At 34.4% G+C, this 16828-nt stretch overlaps 2 protein-coding genes across 3 annotated transcripts; both read left to right on the top strand.

Moving 5' to 3' along the window:
* The first annotated feature begins 1043 nt into the window (after window positions 1–1043).
* On the top strand, window positions 1044–12033 carry LOC119639404. Its single transcript, XM_038036788.1, has 17 exons — window positions 1044–1303; window positions 1382–1520; window positions 1580–1687; window positions 1966–2070; window positions 2140–2547; window positions 2619–2736; window positions 2821–3090; window positions 3152–3323; window positions 6000–6099; window positions 6284–6519; window positions 6589–6727; window positions 9605–9706; window positions 9773–9877; window positions 9972–10397; window positions 10452–10569; window positions 10660–10926; window positions 11822–12033. Exons 1-17 carry the CDS (start codon window positions 1113–1115, stop codon window positions 11983–11985), a joined length of 3168 nt encoding a protein of 1055 aa, XP_037892716.1. The 5' UTR covers window positions 1044–1112; the 3' UTR covers window positions 11986–12033.
* A 1393-nt stretch (window positions 12034–13426) lies between these two features.
* On the top strand, window positions 13427–15005 carry LOC119645288. Of its 2 annotated transcripts, none has more exons than XM_038045431.1 (2): window positions 13427–13729; window positions 13814–15005. In XM_038045431.1, the coding sequence occupies exon 2, from the start codon at window positions 13838–13840 to the stop codon at window positions 14636–14638; it is 801 nt and encodes a 266-aa protein (XP_037901359.1). In that variant the 5' UTR covers window positions 13427–13729; window positions 13814–13837; the 3' UTR covers window positions 14639–15005. The 2 variants fall into 2 exon arrangements, with proteins under 2 accessions (XP_037901359.1, XP_037901349.1); XM_038045421.1 differs by having other exon boundaries at window positions 13443–13748.
* The last annotated feature ends 1823 nt before the right edge of the window (window positions 15006–16828 follow it).

Here is a 16828-nt window from a genome sequence, read left to right on the forward strand (position 1 = left end):
TTAAGACTCTACAGTGTACAGGCACAAAACCGTTAATAGATATATAGAGTTTTCGAAACCAATTCTTGCTTCGCTCGTTTCCCTCTCAATCTTGGTTTTTGAAAACCCATCATACGCAGCCCCATGTTTAATGGCTTACTATGAAACAAAATGTAATACGTACCTCCAGCTATGAATGATTACAATATTTTCACAGGTCACTGGGCCAACGTTTTGCGTAGATATCATCCCACTAGAGTTTCTATATAACTTGACTTTTTTTGAGAAGTTTCTTATCTGGCAAAGGTCTTTGAGAAGGCAAGTAAAAACGAAACGAGTCTTTCGTTCCGTTCCGAAGGATGGTGGATATAGACATGTTGAGAGCACTTAGTGACTGTAATATCATAAATATATATAAATTTTTTTAGAAGCAATTAACCTAACCATCTTGTCTCTCTCAGCTGCTGCTGCTACGGCTCATCGCACCTATAATTGATTTCGATTTCTTTGACTTTGGCCCTATAAAACTCTATATGAATAATAATAATAAAAAGAAACGAGAGAAATTTCTGAAAAAATCCTAATTGAATTTTCTTTCCATCAGTATTGATCGATACCAAGCCTTGCCTATGCCAAGCATTTACTCTCATTCATTTATTTTATCAAAGATTGGCTTACAATTCTTCGAAGAGCCTACCTATTCTGAAAAGAACGAGACGTTTTATATGGTGTTTGTATTTATTCAGAAGATGTTGAAGATGTTTCGCTTATCGAGTTGAGTTTATGCCTTTAACACTAGCATATCTAAAGTTTCTTAGAAGAGCGAGGAATGACTTGATTGATTGACTTCACTTGCTGCCACTATAACGCTATGACAATTATACGGATTTAATTTCGATTCGAATATCCTACATTTTATATAGTTGTACAGATTCCTTGTTACTGAGTTTTTGATCTACGACATACGGTGAGCTTTTTAATATAATTTAATTTTTTTTACAAATACATGCACATCTCACACATACACGGACGTCCAATAAAATAGTTCACTTTTTATTAAAAAATATATTTATTTAAATGTGTCTTTTCAAATAACTTGTGCAGTACGCGCTAAAAAAAAAGACCGGAAAAATATGATCTTTTTGATAACGTGTTGGCTACTATTGAGCGTAATTGCTTTAATTTACATTTTTTTAACATGGAATTATAATTTTTGGAAAAATCGAGGCGTGAATGGACCTAAGCCAACGTTAATATTTGGTAATTTACCCAGCGCCATAACGAGAAAGCGTAACATAATGTACGATATTTGGGAGATATATGAGTAAGTTAGTTAGTCCCACATTATCATTTACAAATCATTGAAATTATATATACTCTTACGTATTTATGATGATTATAGCGCTTTTAGAGATGCAAACTATTTTGTGGGCATATACAACAATCGCAATCCGGAGTTATTGATATTGAAGCCAGAGCTGGCTAGAGAAGTTTACGTTACAAATTTTAAACATTTTCATGACAATGAGATGTCAAGGACAGTAAGCCAGCACTTAGTTCGTTATGCAACGATTCGCTTGATTTAAATTCTTTTTAATAGATAGACGAACGAATTGATTTTTTATTTGCAAATAATCCTTTCATCGCCACCGGTTCTAAATGGAAGGAAAGAAGGACAGAATTAACTGGTGGTTTAACAGCTGCACGGGTAAAAGTTACTTTCCATTAAGTAGAGCTATTCGCAAAAATTAATTTCTAATAAAACAAAAAAAAAAAAACAAAAATAAAATAAACAGCTATTTTGAGTAAGTGTAGCTGTTAGACTGGTAGGAAAGAAAATCTCGATCCTTTGTTGCGGATTTTGTTAACATGTATATAAGAGAGAGAGAAGAAAAGGATCGCAAAAAGATCGCCAAAAGTTTTTCCTTTTCTTTCTTTCCAATTCAGACCACAAGACAATTATGTTTATCATATGTTTTACTTTAGATCAAGGCCATGTTTCCGGTAACGCTGAAGACTTGTAAACATTTAGTATGCTATGTTCAGGAGGAAATCAAATTGGCTTCAACTCAAGGCATAGATGCGAAAAACGTAAGATTTTAACAATTGCGAGTGCATCCTTATTAATATTCGTAGTAATATTTTTCATTTGATACTTAGCTTTGTTCTCGCTTCACCGCCGATATTATAACCGATTGCGTTATGGGTTTAGAAAGCGATAGCTTCTCGAAAACCGTATCACCTTTAATGGGAATGCAAGATCACATGGTCGAAGTGAGTTCGTTTCATAAAGTCATAGACCATTTCCTGCCCAAATTAAACAAATGGCTTAAACATCGTTTTATTACCGAAAAATTTGAGCATTACTTTCACGAGTTAATGGAAAATTCCATTAATTTAAGGAAATCGGACGACAAATTGTCTACGCGAGTTGATTTTCTAAATTATTTACTCGAATTGCAAGCGAAAAAGAATTTAGATTTAAGAGAAATTTCCGCACATGCTATGACCTTCTTATTGGACGGTTTTGAGACAACGGCCTCAGTATTGGCCCATACTTTATTAATGGTAAGAAATTAAAAAAAAAAAAAGTAATTAATTATATAAAATTAATCTTCTTTTATGTGCTGCATATGAAGCTGGCTCGTTACCCAGCTAAACAGCAAAAACTCCGAGAAGAAATTTTGAAAAGTTTAGACGAAACGGAAGTGTTTGAAATAGTTTCGGGGCTCGACTATTTGAATGCTTGCATACACGGTAGCATAACGATTTGCTTTCCAATTTTCTGTCTGTTGCAATTTTTCTTCTTTTCTTTTTTTTTTTTTTTTTTTTTTTTTGCAGAAACTTTGCGTTTCTTTCCGGTCGTTTTTTTTATGAGTAAGAGGTGTACCCAACCATTCGAGATGGTAAACAAAAATGGTCAATCGCTTGTAGTGCCTAAAGATTTAACGGTTATCATACCTCATTATCATATAATGATGGACGATAGTGTCTATGAGAATGCTTATGAATATCAACCGGAACGTTTTCTTTTAGAAAACGGTGGTGTTCGAAAATACATGGACATGGGTGCTTATTGGGGCTATGGAGATGGTCCTCGCATATGTCCGGGTAAATTTTTCCCCATCTCTATTCAATTTTTGTAAAATATTCTCAATATAAGCATTTTCAGGCGTGCGTTTCGGATTCATACAAATAAAGACAGCTCTCATCGAAATTCTACGTCAATTTAGCGTACAAGTGAATCCAAAAACGCGTAGTGATTATAAATTTGATGAATATTATTTTCCACGTCTGGATGGTGGCGTTTGGTTAGATTTTCAATCGTTGTCCGATGAAATTTAGCAGCTGCTGTTCGGTGCAAGAAGAAGAACAAACAAAATATAAGCGCAACGCAATAAAACTTTTCTTCAATTCATACGTTATTCCATGTAAATGTAATTGTGTGTTTTGTGCATTAAAAAATTCTCTATAATATAAAATATTTCTATATACCCGCAATCGAAGGATGGCGGTATATTCATTATATCAAAACATTTGCAGCGTTCAAAAGGATACTGCAGAGGCTCCATAAGGTATGTGGTATATATTCTTGATCAGTATCAAATTCTGTCCGTCTGTCCGCCTGTTGCAAACACTCTGCTGGCCGCAAAAATGAAGCTATCGACTTCAAATTGGGCGGAAACATTGAGAGTTCTTGCACGCAGGCTGATATTGAAAATGGGCCAAATTGGCCGAAAGGCCACGCCCACAGTAACAATTAACCTGAGAAGATCTCTGTTTTTCAAAGGGAATGAAAAGTTGGTTTTTTTTTGGCATTAACATGATTTAATGACTCACCCATTTAGGGGATATCCGGTGTTCGTGTAACACGATGAGGACCGAAAAGAAGATATAATGCAAAAAGGGAACGATAAAGCGATGTGGCGGCAACTTAGTGCGCCTGTGTGCTTTATCGGTAAGTGTTAGGTCTTTACCGACCGAACACCCACTATAGCTACGACGCACTCAGATTTAAACCCGCAAACACTGCGTTGTCAGTCGCGATTCTTACCTACTCAGCTACTCTTGCGGAAATGAAACCGATGCTTGCCTAAAAATAAGAATAAGAGTAAGCAAAGTATCTCTTACATCGATTCGCACAACTTTTGCCGAAAGACAAACGACACGTTCCATCATATCTTATGCAAATGCGGAGCCATCTGTGGAATCACACACCAGATGTATGGCGAACACTTAACAACACCAAATACTATATCGAGCTTCGTACTAAAGAAGGTGACGGGATTCATAAGAACACTGAAACTGACGGGGCAAAGGGCATGGGCGACTAAAATCAATCTATCAAGTTGCAGTGCGGATTGCTCATATAGCACTAACTATCTAAGTGTAAGAATGGGTCATTGGAATAGACACAGGCATCAAAATAGAAATAAATATGAGAAGAAGAATAAGAATCTAAAAAATCAATATGATCTTGCACGCACAACACAACAAACGAATATAAGAAATCCGAACTCTTTTACGGTTTCATGAAAAACTAAACCCCTTCCTATAGATTTTCAAATTGAAGTTCTACAGAATTTCGATCTCTTATACTTATAAATATTAACGGGAACGTGTTCTTATTCTAGCAAACGAAGCTGTTCGAAAATACGTAGATAACTGTGTTTTCTGTGACACTCGCATCTACCCGAGTAAGGTTTTCTAATTTTTATTCAACTTTTGTAAAATACTTCGAATTTGTTCAAATAAAAGCAACTCTGATTGAAATTGTACGTCAGTTTAGCCATAGGGATTTAATTTACATTTAATGAGTGTTTTCTTGTCCACACTCCAATGGTTAGGTGTTGGTTAGATTTTCAATCGTTGCCCGAAGAAATTCAGTGACTTTTATTTGCTCATAGCAAAGACAAATAAAATATAAACGCAACGCAAACTGTTCTTATATTTTATGTAAATATATTTGTGTGTTTTGTGCATTCAAAGATTGTTTATAATGTAAGCAAATTTTAGAATTTTATGTTTAATATCGTTTTTACCAGATGTGCACTAATTTTTATAGAACCATTTAAAAAGTGAAGGCATACGCATCATTTATTTGTTGCCTGCAGTCCCAGCAGTTAATTCCTATTAAAGCGAAATTCAACGCATTACGTGAACTGAATACAAAGCAAAATTGCATTATGACAAATATTTCACTTGAAAGATTTAAGCTTAAGCGCTTTAAGCAATAGCGTTAACGAGACGTATCTAAAATAGGACGTGTGGTTTGAAATTGTTTTCTTATAAATTGAAATTAAATTTATTAATAAATTATTAATTTCAATGCATTGCCTTATCTCAGAGTAGATGAACCGCCAAAGACATATTACTTAGTTCATATGGTATTAGAGAGAATCCTTTCGATAATTGCATTCAATATTCTTCAATACAACTAAGATGAAGAATAAGAAATTTAGTTTTCCCCACTTCTCACCTGAACCTATATATATATATATATATATATATATATGTATATATACCCTGCCTTAGTCTTCGGCTCGTCTTTCAATACTCACCGTAGATATGCATAATCTTATTATTGTTTAGATTATATAATATTTTCATTATAGCATTTTACATTACGTTTGAAAAGAAACATTCGCATGCCGATCATCTGTGGCTTTTAAAGTATTACGTAAGCATACGCACATATATTATGCTTTTCGTAGCAATTCTATGACTTTATTTGAATTTTTATACGCTACACCACTTGTGGTGCAAGAATGAATTAGGTTTGTGCAGATGTAAGCAAATTTATGTAGACTCATTTTTTCAAGATCATTTTTTGAACCGATTCAAGCTTGATTGTCCATCTGTTTATCTTGTTTTGCTTGTGTTCAACTGAGAGATCGCAATTTTTTGAGATATTTTAATGAAGTGTTAAAAATGGTTCGGTTCGGACCATTTCCCATAGAATGCCTTAGTTTGAAAAAACAACATATATGACTAACTGTAGAAAGATACAGAGTGCTTAGTGATGGGATGCGGCCGCCTTCACCACCACCACCACCACCACCATCGCAATGTTCAAAGGAAACTATATACTATGTTGATTTAACGCATTCCGATGTCGCCGTAGAATATAACTTTAATTAACATCTAGAATAATAAACTATTTTATCGTCTGTTAACGAACACAAAAAAAAAAAAAATAAATAAATAAATAAAAAGAAAAAAGCTTGAAAGCTTAAATGTTTTCGCTGGGAAACGAAACGTTTACTTTCCTTTTCTGAATTCATTCTAATTGCAATTCTCATAGTTAACGGGCCTTTTTAGCGGGAAAGTCCATTTTAAAAACTCACAAAACATGTCACTAAATGTTATAGTTGTGATCGTTGCCAGTGCAATAATATTTTACAAATTTTTAATGTGGAATTACAGCCATTGGAGAAAACGCGGCATTAAAGGTCCGAAACCAAAGATAATTTTTGGAAATTTTTCAAATCCGATGAAACAAAAACGCCATATGAGTTACGAGCTACAAGAGATTTATGAGTAAGTGGCAAAATTGATAATAAAACTGTGCTCATTAATGTGCAACGCGCCTATGATACATTTATTTAGATCTTATAAGTGTACCGAGAATATTGTGGGCGTATATGCGATGCGTACGCCTCGTCTACTTGTCATAAGCGCGGAATTAGTTCATCGAATATTTGTTAACGATTTTAAACACTTTCATGATAATGAAATGGCTACCGCGGTAAGTATTTTATTCATTTCATGTAGATATATTATTAAATTTATGCACATACGCGAAAGTAAATTGTTATCTCTGACCTTGTTCTCCACTTAAGTTCCATTTCAATAAACATATTATTGATAAATAATACGTTATTGTCCACAAGCCTTGCCTTAGATGCTTTCAATTAAGAATTCATAGAAGGCCATATATATATATATATATATTTATTCAAATTTCTTATATACATAAATAAAAAAAAAAATGTATTTCACTCGATACTTAACAGTCTGCATTGTAAAGAGGGTGCAGTTTCCTTTACTTTTCATTCCATTCACAACATCCAGATATACGTGAGCGAAATAAAGTGATATACATATAAAAATTTCATCGACATGGATTTAGAATGAGTCTAAGCATATGAAATTGTTCACTAAATTTCTTTTTCGATGACTTCACCTTTTCGCTGGCTCTTACGACGATTTTTGAAGCTGTATCCCGTAATCATTCAAATCATTCGCATTTCCTAAGAAACAGTAACGTTCTCTTCACTCTTTGCGCATTTGTCTGTTTTAAGTATTGGAACTTTATGAAGTGCAGAGTTTTCTCTCTGTATCGAAAGAAAGAGGAAAACCGAGACAAGCCTATGAAAAGCCCTTTATATCATCCAAGAATCTCTAATTAAGAAGAAATCCATTTAATATCTCGAATCATCCTTTCCCGGATTGTCGAACATTTCTCTATTTTTTTTGCACTGCATCTACCTTCAAATATGCCTTTAACAAGTTAAAAGTAAACCGACTGATTCGCTTCTAATAAAAAACCAAAATTTATTTAAAACTTTTGCTTATCCAATAATACATCGATCATTAATTTCAGGAAATAAGCAGGAAAAAACTTTTTTTTGCAAAGAAAATTCGCCAACAACAACATAATTTTTCCATACAGTGATGCGATCAGCTTCTCTAAAATTCGATGCCTTTTTATGGGAAGCTTTCTCAAGATCCTCAAAGTATGCTTCAGCTTCCGCAATGATATCGTCATTTGACGAAAATCGTTTTCTCTGAACCATGTTTTTGGAGATTCGCAAACCGAAAATGATCGCTGAAAGAGAGATCTAGAAAATACGATGAATAAGAGAACAATTGAAACTTGATTTGACTCAATGTCACATCACGCTTGTGCATCGAGTCAGTAACACGTTGATGTTCTTGTTTTGTTTTGCCCAAATATTCATTCAAAATCATAATTACTCTGCATTTCCGCATCTTTAGACGTGTGTGTCGCTTCTAACTTCATTCCTTGATTATCGTGAATAATTTTTAGAGTTTTTTTGAGGTAGTCTGGTGTAATCACCACTTTTAAGCTTTGAATTCGGTAAAATTAATGCCGAAACACTATTGTTCCGCGCATACGCGTATACGCGTTTCAAGGAATATCATGAAGATATCAATGATGACCAAGTCCCATCGAAATTGACAATGGAAGATAACATAAAAACAGAAGGCCTTGTTTATTCATTTGCAGGCAACACTATCTTGTGTTACTCGTTCTCTCTGAACGGGAGCTCATGCTATACTGACCTGCATAGTAAACAATGCAACATGAGCAACATTTACCCGAGACATCATAAAAATATCTAAATGGATGGGGCAAACAGGGCAATATAATGTTACCTTCCATAAAACATAATTCTATCTCACAAAAAGCACAGGAAAAATGATACGCAATCACTCTCGGTTAGTGGTGTCAACGTAAAAGAGCAAGTGCTGATGTTCAAAGCATAAAAATATAAAACCGTGTTCGTTTGAAAGAATATTCATATTCAAAATGCAAAGAAGAATGCAAGAAAGGATATTAAAGGAGTGCTTCCTTGTAAGGGATATCAGCAAAATTTTCACATCCCAAGGTTAAAGTACGACTTATATGGGCGAGTGGTAGCCTCCAGATCTCATCTGAAAATCCTCGACCATAGCTGAAGAGTCAGATGCTCATGGGCAACAACAGTGTGTCGCAAATCATCGATATTCCCTTAAGCAACAATTCTTGATAAAGTTGCCACGATCCGTTGCTATTCTACGCACTATACACTTATCTGCTTTCCCTAGCGTGTCAGGTTCCTTTCAAATCAAACGTACACTAATCCTATTTCTTTGCTTCCTTTCCATTAATACAAATTCTTCTCTAAACACCACCACGCCTACATGTATAGCTGACATCTCCTGAATAACACTAAAACAAAGAAAAACACCCAGACTGGAAATAAGTGTCCTTAAAAGGAACCACAGCTTACTGCATTTCGACTTTGGTCCTCGAAAACGACATTCATGCTTAATTGCAGTTCATGGTCAAACATTGCACACTTCTAACTGATTTTGTAAATGAAAACCGCATTTTGAGCAACTGTCACTCCTAATACCCGTCCAAATTAGTTACAAGTGATTTCTATCTCTTCAAAAGTTTGCATTTGTTTGTAGAAGGATTTTGTTATGGTGACTCGTATCGACTTAATAAAAGCACTGCCATTTACCGCGCTTCAACTCGACAGAACGACACTGAGTTATCTGCTTCTTTAACTAAGCCAGTCATTAACAGATGGCGCTATCATGTGCCTCGGCAATAATTCATATTTTCATTGATACTCATTTTTCGTTTCGTAAACATTACACGTTGCCGTCACGTTTTAAATCGTACCGATAAGATACAAAACGTGAACAGACTATCGTGTCAATAGTCGTGAGTTCGAATCTCACGGGCGGTAGAGTTTTTACTAAAACCGATAGCCTTAGATGCTAGTGCTTTAAGACTTTAGTCTTACAATTTATTTCTCTGGCTAAAATAATAAAACTAATATTAATAATTATTTTCTTTTGTTCTTTATTTCTAATAAATTGATAGGTTGATGAAAAGTCTGTCATCGCTGACAATCCTTTCGTTCTTACTGGAGAAGTATGGAAAGATCGAAGGGCCGAAATAACTCCCGCATTAACACCAAATCGGGTAAGTCAAAAATTGAATTTATCCAACTCCTCTCGAAAAGTATATCGTGCAATATTTTCCTTGAAGATCAAAAGTGTTTTCCCCATAACGGAGAAAGTCTGCGCAACGATGCTGCAGTTTATAGAGAAGCAAATGCAAATGGGCCCCAAGGACGGTATTAACGCATCAGATGTAATGTATTGAATAATTCTTTTCTCTCTCTCTCTCTCTCTCTCTCTCTCTCTCTCTCTCTTTGTTATTAATTTAGAATAACCTTTCAATTTAGCTTACTCTTCGTTTTAGTAGCGAAGTAGTAACCGACTGTGTTCTCGGTTTAAGTGGAAACAGTTTTTCTGATCAACCTCTTGAAGCCATGAATAAAGTGACAAAGCTATTTGATCAAAGCTTTTATTTCATACTACCGATACTTTTATCAAATTTTTTACCCTCGTTGCGAAAATTTTTGAAAACTGGTTTTCTCAGCAAAGACTCTGAACAGTATTTTACGGATCTGATAGGAAAAGCTATCGATTTAAGGAAATCAGGTAGAGGAGAAGGTGCAAATGAAAGTCGTATTGATTTTCTGGATTACTTGCTGCGACTACAAGAGAAAAAGAATTTAAGCACATCACGAGTAATTGCTTATACCATGTCATTCCTGGTTGACGGATTTGAAACGACGGGCTCAGCTATGGCACATTGTTTATTACTCGTAAGTTGATCACCGTAACAGATTAGCAAAACAAAAGTCTTATATAGTTTATAGTTAGGACGTGACGCCGAACGCCAGGAGCAATTGCGTAACGAAATCAAAGAAAAATTGGGATCTTCAAATGATTTCGATATTATTAACAGTCTACCATATTTGGATGCCTGCATACACGGTACCTTGTCATTTCTATCTTCTTAATAAAATGTGTTTCAATTCTTTATTAATTATTTATTTATTTATTTTTTTTTTGTTTTTAATTTAGAAACTCTACGTTTATTTCCACCTTTTTTTTCCACCAAAGTATGCACCGAAGCGATTGCGTATAATAACAAAAATAGCCATTCAATTAATATAGAGAAAGGTGATGTTGTCATCTTACCTTTGCATGCTATTATGTCGGATGAGGATTATTACGACAATCCGCATTTATTTGAGCCAGAACGTTTTCTCGAGGAAAACGGCGGCCTCAAGAAATATAAGGATATGGGTGTTTATTACGGTTTCGGGGATGGTCCCCGTTCTTGCTTGGGTAAGGATGTTATGTTAGCTAAATTAAAGGTATTGAAGCATTAGTGTCCTAATTATCACAAAATGGAAGTTGTAATAGATCGACCACTCGTCGGAGCTGGCCTTTGAAATTAGTATATATGAAAAAAAGTCCAGAATTATTATTTCACGTTGAACTAAAATATCGTGTCGCGGGGTTGACTGAATTAGGCGCGAACGTAAGCTGTGACTTACAATTCAACTCCATTAATAGCAACTGATTGGTGCAGGCTGCTGCAAAAATTTATGCTCTTAAATAAAAGACTTCTCGATCGCTTTATTCGCTTCACTTCATTTCGTTCCTGAACTTAACCTCACAGTAAGCAATCAATTCCAGAGAAAGTACAGAATATAACTCTAAGTGACTTGATGTAAGTTGCTTATAAAAAGCAACCCTCGACATTTGCTCACCAGGACCTTCCATACTGTTGCGCTGCTTAAGATGATAGTCTGCGCGATTCAAATCGTGGACGAAGCGAGAAAGAGCTTCACATTTTTCCTTGAAAGTTAAAGTGATGATCGATAGCTTTTGCTAGATATTTTGCAGCGTTTTATATCATGAATCACTGGTAGTGGTCGTATCTTATGCGGGGAAAATTTATTGCAATTGCATTTACCGTTGCAAAGAAAATATTATAATTTTCAAGCGGAAAATTAACATTGACTGGAAGGCTTTACTGTACCCTGCATGCACTATTAAGTTGAGATACCAAATTTTTTTGATGGGAAGGTACTTTCAAAGAACATTGAAAACATTTTTTAATTTTTTTATCTAGGAATGCGATACTTTTTCCAGAAAGACGATATATTTAATTTCACTGCTAAAGGGAATTTTCTGAGCTATAAAATTATTTATAAGCATTTCTTTTACATTTTAGGTATGCGTTTTGCATTGGCTCAAATAAAAACTGGTTTAGTGAATATAGTGCGCCGATTTAAGATCAAAGTTAACCCAAAGACGCGAGCCGATAACAAATACGACGTAAATTATATGTTAACTCGTTTAGATGGTGGCATTTGGTTGGAATTTGAAAATTTTTAATAATTCAACTTATGTTATATAATATAAGTAAGAATCAACTAATTAAAATTATAATTAAATGTTTCTTTATTGTCTCATCAATGAAAAATGTTTTACTTCTAAGTATATTGTTTAAAAGCCCTGATCGAAAACCGCCACGTCATGCAACTAAATACATTCTCTTCTGAAAATTTACAATGTAACCATAAGATCGAAAACAAAACTTGCTTTTAAAGAGTGAGCTGATAAATGCTCATCAATAATTGAATTTTATGGATAAATAACCATTCAAGAAGTAATGTCCTACGTCCCATATTCGTTAGAAAAGCAGAAATGCAGAATAGCAACAACCTACCATAACCTAAGTGCAAAACTATGAATATAAATATCGCCAACTCAAGCAATTAAATGATTTTAGAAGCTTATGATAATGCTGCGCTCCATCGTATCGCGATTTTCGCTTTTGCTTTCAACTGATCAAAAGGCGTGATTTTAATGTCAGGGACAAAGAACGGCCTGGAGGAATACGACAGCTCGAGGACAATGAATTCCAAGACTCGTCTTAAACTCTCCGCCGTCTCCCCCGGTGATGGGTGTAAAAATAAGAATAAAATTGCAATATGGCAAACGTAGTAGGAATAGGTATAGCAATAAGGATAATAATAAGAATACAAAGAGACAATATTGGCCTTCAGAGAAGGAAAAACCCAGAACACAGAATCTATCTGATCCATTTACTGCATACACTCAGTTATAGACATGTTTCCAGTAATGTAATTATAATCCAAAAATGTTATTTTCATGGTCAATGGATTCAAATCACATTCGCATAGAGAATACGCTTTTATGACAATTCCAAAGTTTCGCTCTTGGTCAAGCCTAGTGCATCTTTTAGGAACTTTTAGTAGCTCATGAAGTTGAAATTTCCAAAGTTATTTGTTGTCGGCTTTTACGAGCAAACTTTTCGAATTTTTATAAACAGCTTTTAGGCGCATTTTTTGATAATTTGTCATTTATTTGTTTGTTACGCTTTTGAAATTATTTGGGAGCGTCTTCCACTTCAAGAGCACAGTAAGGCGTTTTTGTTACACTTTACATTACAGTTCCGTTGTTTGCGCATTAGTATCAATGGTATCAATGGTCAAGGCGTCCTTCAAAGCAGAATTGTTGTTGTTCAATTGCTCTCTATTCAAATTATTTAATGAAAAAAGTTTTCTTTTAAATTTAATTTTAATTTTTCTTCCCAGCATAATTATTGAGATTTTAAAGTTTCAGATTGGTCAAATAACGAATCGGAAACATTTATATTCACTGCAATCGTACCGAGTGATAAAATTCATTTACTTTCCCTTGGTTGTTGATGAAAACTAATTGAGGTCAATAAGATGCGTTTAACAACTAACCTTCGGGAGTTAAACATATTATGATGTTTTATAATATCAGCGTATAATTATTAATAAAATAAATTTATGCAAATTATTACAAAATCTACACAAATGTGTAAAAACTGAAAGATCAAAAACCATAATATGCCAATATATGAATATTTACTCGATATATTGTATATATACAACTGTATTGGATATAATTATAAAAAACTGTATCGAAAATCTCATCTCATCGCGTCGATTGTTTAACATGAATACAATTTTCGTTACAGACATTTCTTTATGAATCTATAAAAGCTTAAGTGATGAATTCATTCGATATCATTCATTAGTTTTACAATATCAAAATATATACAAGCAGTGGTAAATATTTGCGGGTAAGGCGCAAAAATGAAGGTTAGTTGAAAAAAATCTTTAAAATTTTATTTTACATATTTCTACTTTTTAACTTAATATATTAGATAATTGTTTTTCTATTGATCGTAATGATATGTCGCTCCAATTGCACGCTATTGAAATGGCTAATTCTCGCTAGTAAAGGCAGCGCTGCAAGCAGCAGCAGCAGCAGCAGCAGTAGTACCAGTAGTAGAAGCAGTTCAGACGAAATTAATATGTCGGTGACTTCTTTCGGCGACGACAATAAGAATTCTAATATGGTTAACGATCATACCGGTTACTACGCGAAAGAAATCAATTATATTCCCAAGCATAATATCCCAGACTATAGCGTTCCGGTTCCTCAAGCTTTTACCATAATTCTGCAGCAAAATGCTGGATACAATCCTGAATTTTTTGCAAGTTCTCCAATTTACAAAACAATTCCAACATATCATCAGCCCTATGTTCATGATATAGGTCATAATAGAAATTTAGAAACCTACAAAATTATCGATCATCGACAATATCCCTTGCCAGCACCGGTCGAAACTTCGTTACCCTATCAAGCGAATTTATATAAACCATTAGCATCGTTTAATGCATTTTTGCCGAGAATTACCAAAGTTCTTGTTCAGAACAAAGGTGCCGATGTGGCGGTCACAACCAATAACTATAATTCCCAAATTCGAATGAATTATGGTGAAAAAGGTGAAGCATTTATAACACCGAATAAAGGTGAATATGACGATTATTTTAAAAGTGGTCATGTAGTACAGAACGGTATCGTTACGGTAAAAGAGGGTGAAAAACCTTCAATCTGCAAGAATCTGGACTATCAACCGATTGAACATCAAGAAACTGCTTCCTATGGCAATAGAAATTATCGTAGCACAAGAGAGCGTTTCTAGCACACAGTTCCGTCATCATTCATTCTCTTAATGGAAATTTTTGATTGTAAAAGATTTTGTATTCCTTAAGAGTGCAATCGAATGATATGAATGTGATATTTTATATATAAGTTATACGTAAGGTAAAAACATTGTAGTTGACCACAACGCACTATTGACTACCCTACTTCATAACTTCGCTTAACGAAGCTTACACAAAATGAGATGTTATACGGAAAGTGTTTGAAAAAATGATCCGATGCGACTCACTTTCAATCACGTTCGTCGTTGAGCAGAAGGACGAAGGAGGAGTGTATCAAATTTCTTCGTATTTTTATATTCTGACACTAAAACATAAGACACGCAGCTGGACAGAGGGACAGAAAAACTCAGATTGATTCAGAAAGTGATTCCCAATCGATCGGTACAATGAAAGTTGGATTTCTCTCAAGTTCTGCTGGGTATATCTTTGTACCGTAACTGATGTACGCTACAATAATATTAAAATGTAACGTTCACTAATTTACATATAAGAATAAAGCATAAAAGCGCACTCAAAAGATAAACTACGAGCGAAAGGGAATGTCATCTTCTTACTCACGCCATTATCAAAGTTATAACATAAATTATGCATATATATATATATATATATATATATATAGAGTTCAATTTCAATTTTAGTTTTATTTATTTTGTGACTACAAAGCTTCGAAAAGCCAACTCCGCATATAACTACAGAGTTGAAGTATTTTTTGCAATGTGCGAGTACTCTCCCAATTATATTATAGATGAGTAATTAAGCTTACAAATCTGTTAACCAACTTAGCATGAATAAAATACCACTATCACTATATATATATCTATAGATTATTCAAGATAACGAATCTTTGCTTAGAGGAATTAACGTCACTGCTAACGGCTCTAAGATTTGATGGGAGATTATTTCAACAGGAAATGACTATATGGAGATTCCTTCTAGATATGCGCAATTGAACTCGCCTATAAAGGGAGCAGATTAATAATTTTAAACCGATTATAGAGAAATCTAAATTTGAGTTAATCTTGAGTTAATCATGAAAGAGAGAATTTTAAGAAAATGCAAACATGGGACGGAGTTTATAGATACAACGCACGATTTTACGAATAGCTGATGTTAGTTTAAAACGATTATAGAGAAGACATGCAGTAACCTCGTCAATGCATTAGATTATATGTAACATTAAAAGAACATGGGAACAAGAGATTGAGTATGATTTCCTATCGAGTATCATTCCAAGGCATCGCATGCACCCCATGAATCTAATATACGTATCAAATATTTTAATAATAAAACTGACGCCATCATGTCTAGGGAGCGATGATTGCATAGAATCGTTTCTTTAATTACTAAAGAGCAAAAACGATCTCTGAAAAATGAGATAAGAACTTTCTTGAGTGAGATGAAAGATTCCTGATCATCTTAAACGCATTTAGTCGGCGAAGTACATGTTTCGGTTCGAATCTTTTGAAAACATGAACTTTCACAAAAGATTTGCAAGCATTGCGATATGAAATTCCAGGACGTACGGACGTAACCGCAAAAGCATGAAATGAAAACATGACAACAAATCCTATCGTTGTTGTATCAGCGGTGCCTACAGGCGTCATTTATATATTTAAGTTAATATATATATAAATCATCAAGTTAATATTATTTGATCCGATTTCTTAAAAGTTAAATATAAGTGAATTGTGGATTATATATAAAATAAAAAAATTACTTTATACGTTAAAGAACCGATCGCGATTTTGCCTGTAGGGTGACAAATAGACCTAGGGTTCGCCTTATCCACATAACAATCTTCAACCGATTAGCGTTATATCTTGTCTTGCTAAAATAAGTGAACACATCCGCACAGAACAAATTTCGTTGCACTTGAATCATGGTATGATGACCAACACCCAACGAGAGTATCTTGTCTTCTTGCCTCTCTTGATCTAGGAAAAGCGTTTCGCAGAGTTCCACAAACTTCGCTTAACCCTTATTGTTCAATCTATTCGTCAACGAGTGTTCCGATACGGTAAGCGACGGTTGTAGCTTTCTTTTTTTTTTGCTTAAGCAAACGATATTTTCTTGCTTTATAGCTACGTTGAAAGTGATATTTACACATGCGATATAACGAATCCTTGGCGCATATTAACTTATGGACGATGGAGAATATGCTTTATGCC

The sequence above is a fragment of the Glossina fuscipes genome, unplaced genomic scaffold (assembly GCF_014805625.2).
Source record: "Glossina fuscipes isolate IAEA_lab_2018 unplaced genomic scaffold, Yale_Gfus_2 0, whole genome shotgun sequence".
NCBI lineage: Eukaryota > Metazoa > Arthropoda > Insecta > Diptera > Glossinidae > Glossina > Glossina fuscipes.

Coding starts and splice junctions, on each gene's coding strand:
- LOC119639404 (XM_038036788.1), top strand. CDS start 1,113: ATGATCTTTTTGATAACGTGTTGGCTACTATTGAGCGTAATTGCTTTA. Junction 1,521..1,579: donor ACAATGAGATGTCAAGGACA/GTAAGCCAGCAC, acceptor TCTTTTTAATAG/ATAGACGAACGAATTGATTT. Junction 10,570..10,659: donor TTTGGATGCCTGCATACACG/GTACCTTGTCAT, acceptor TTTTTAATTTAG/AAACTCTACGTTTATTTCCA.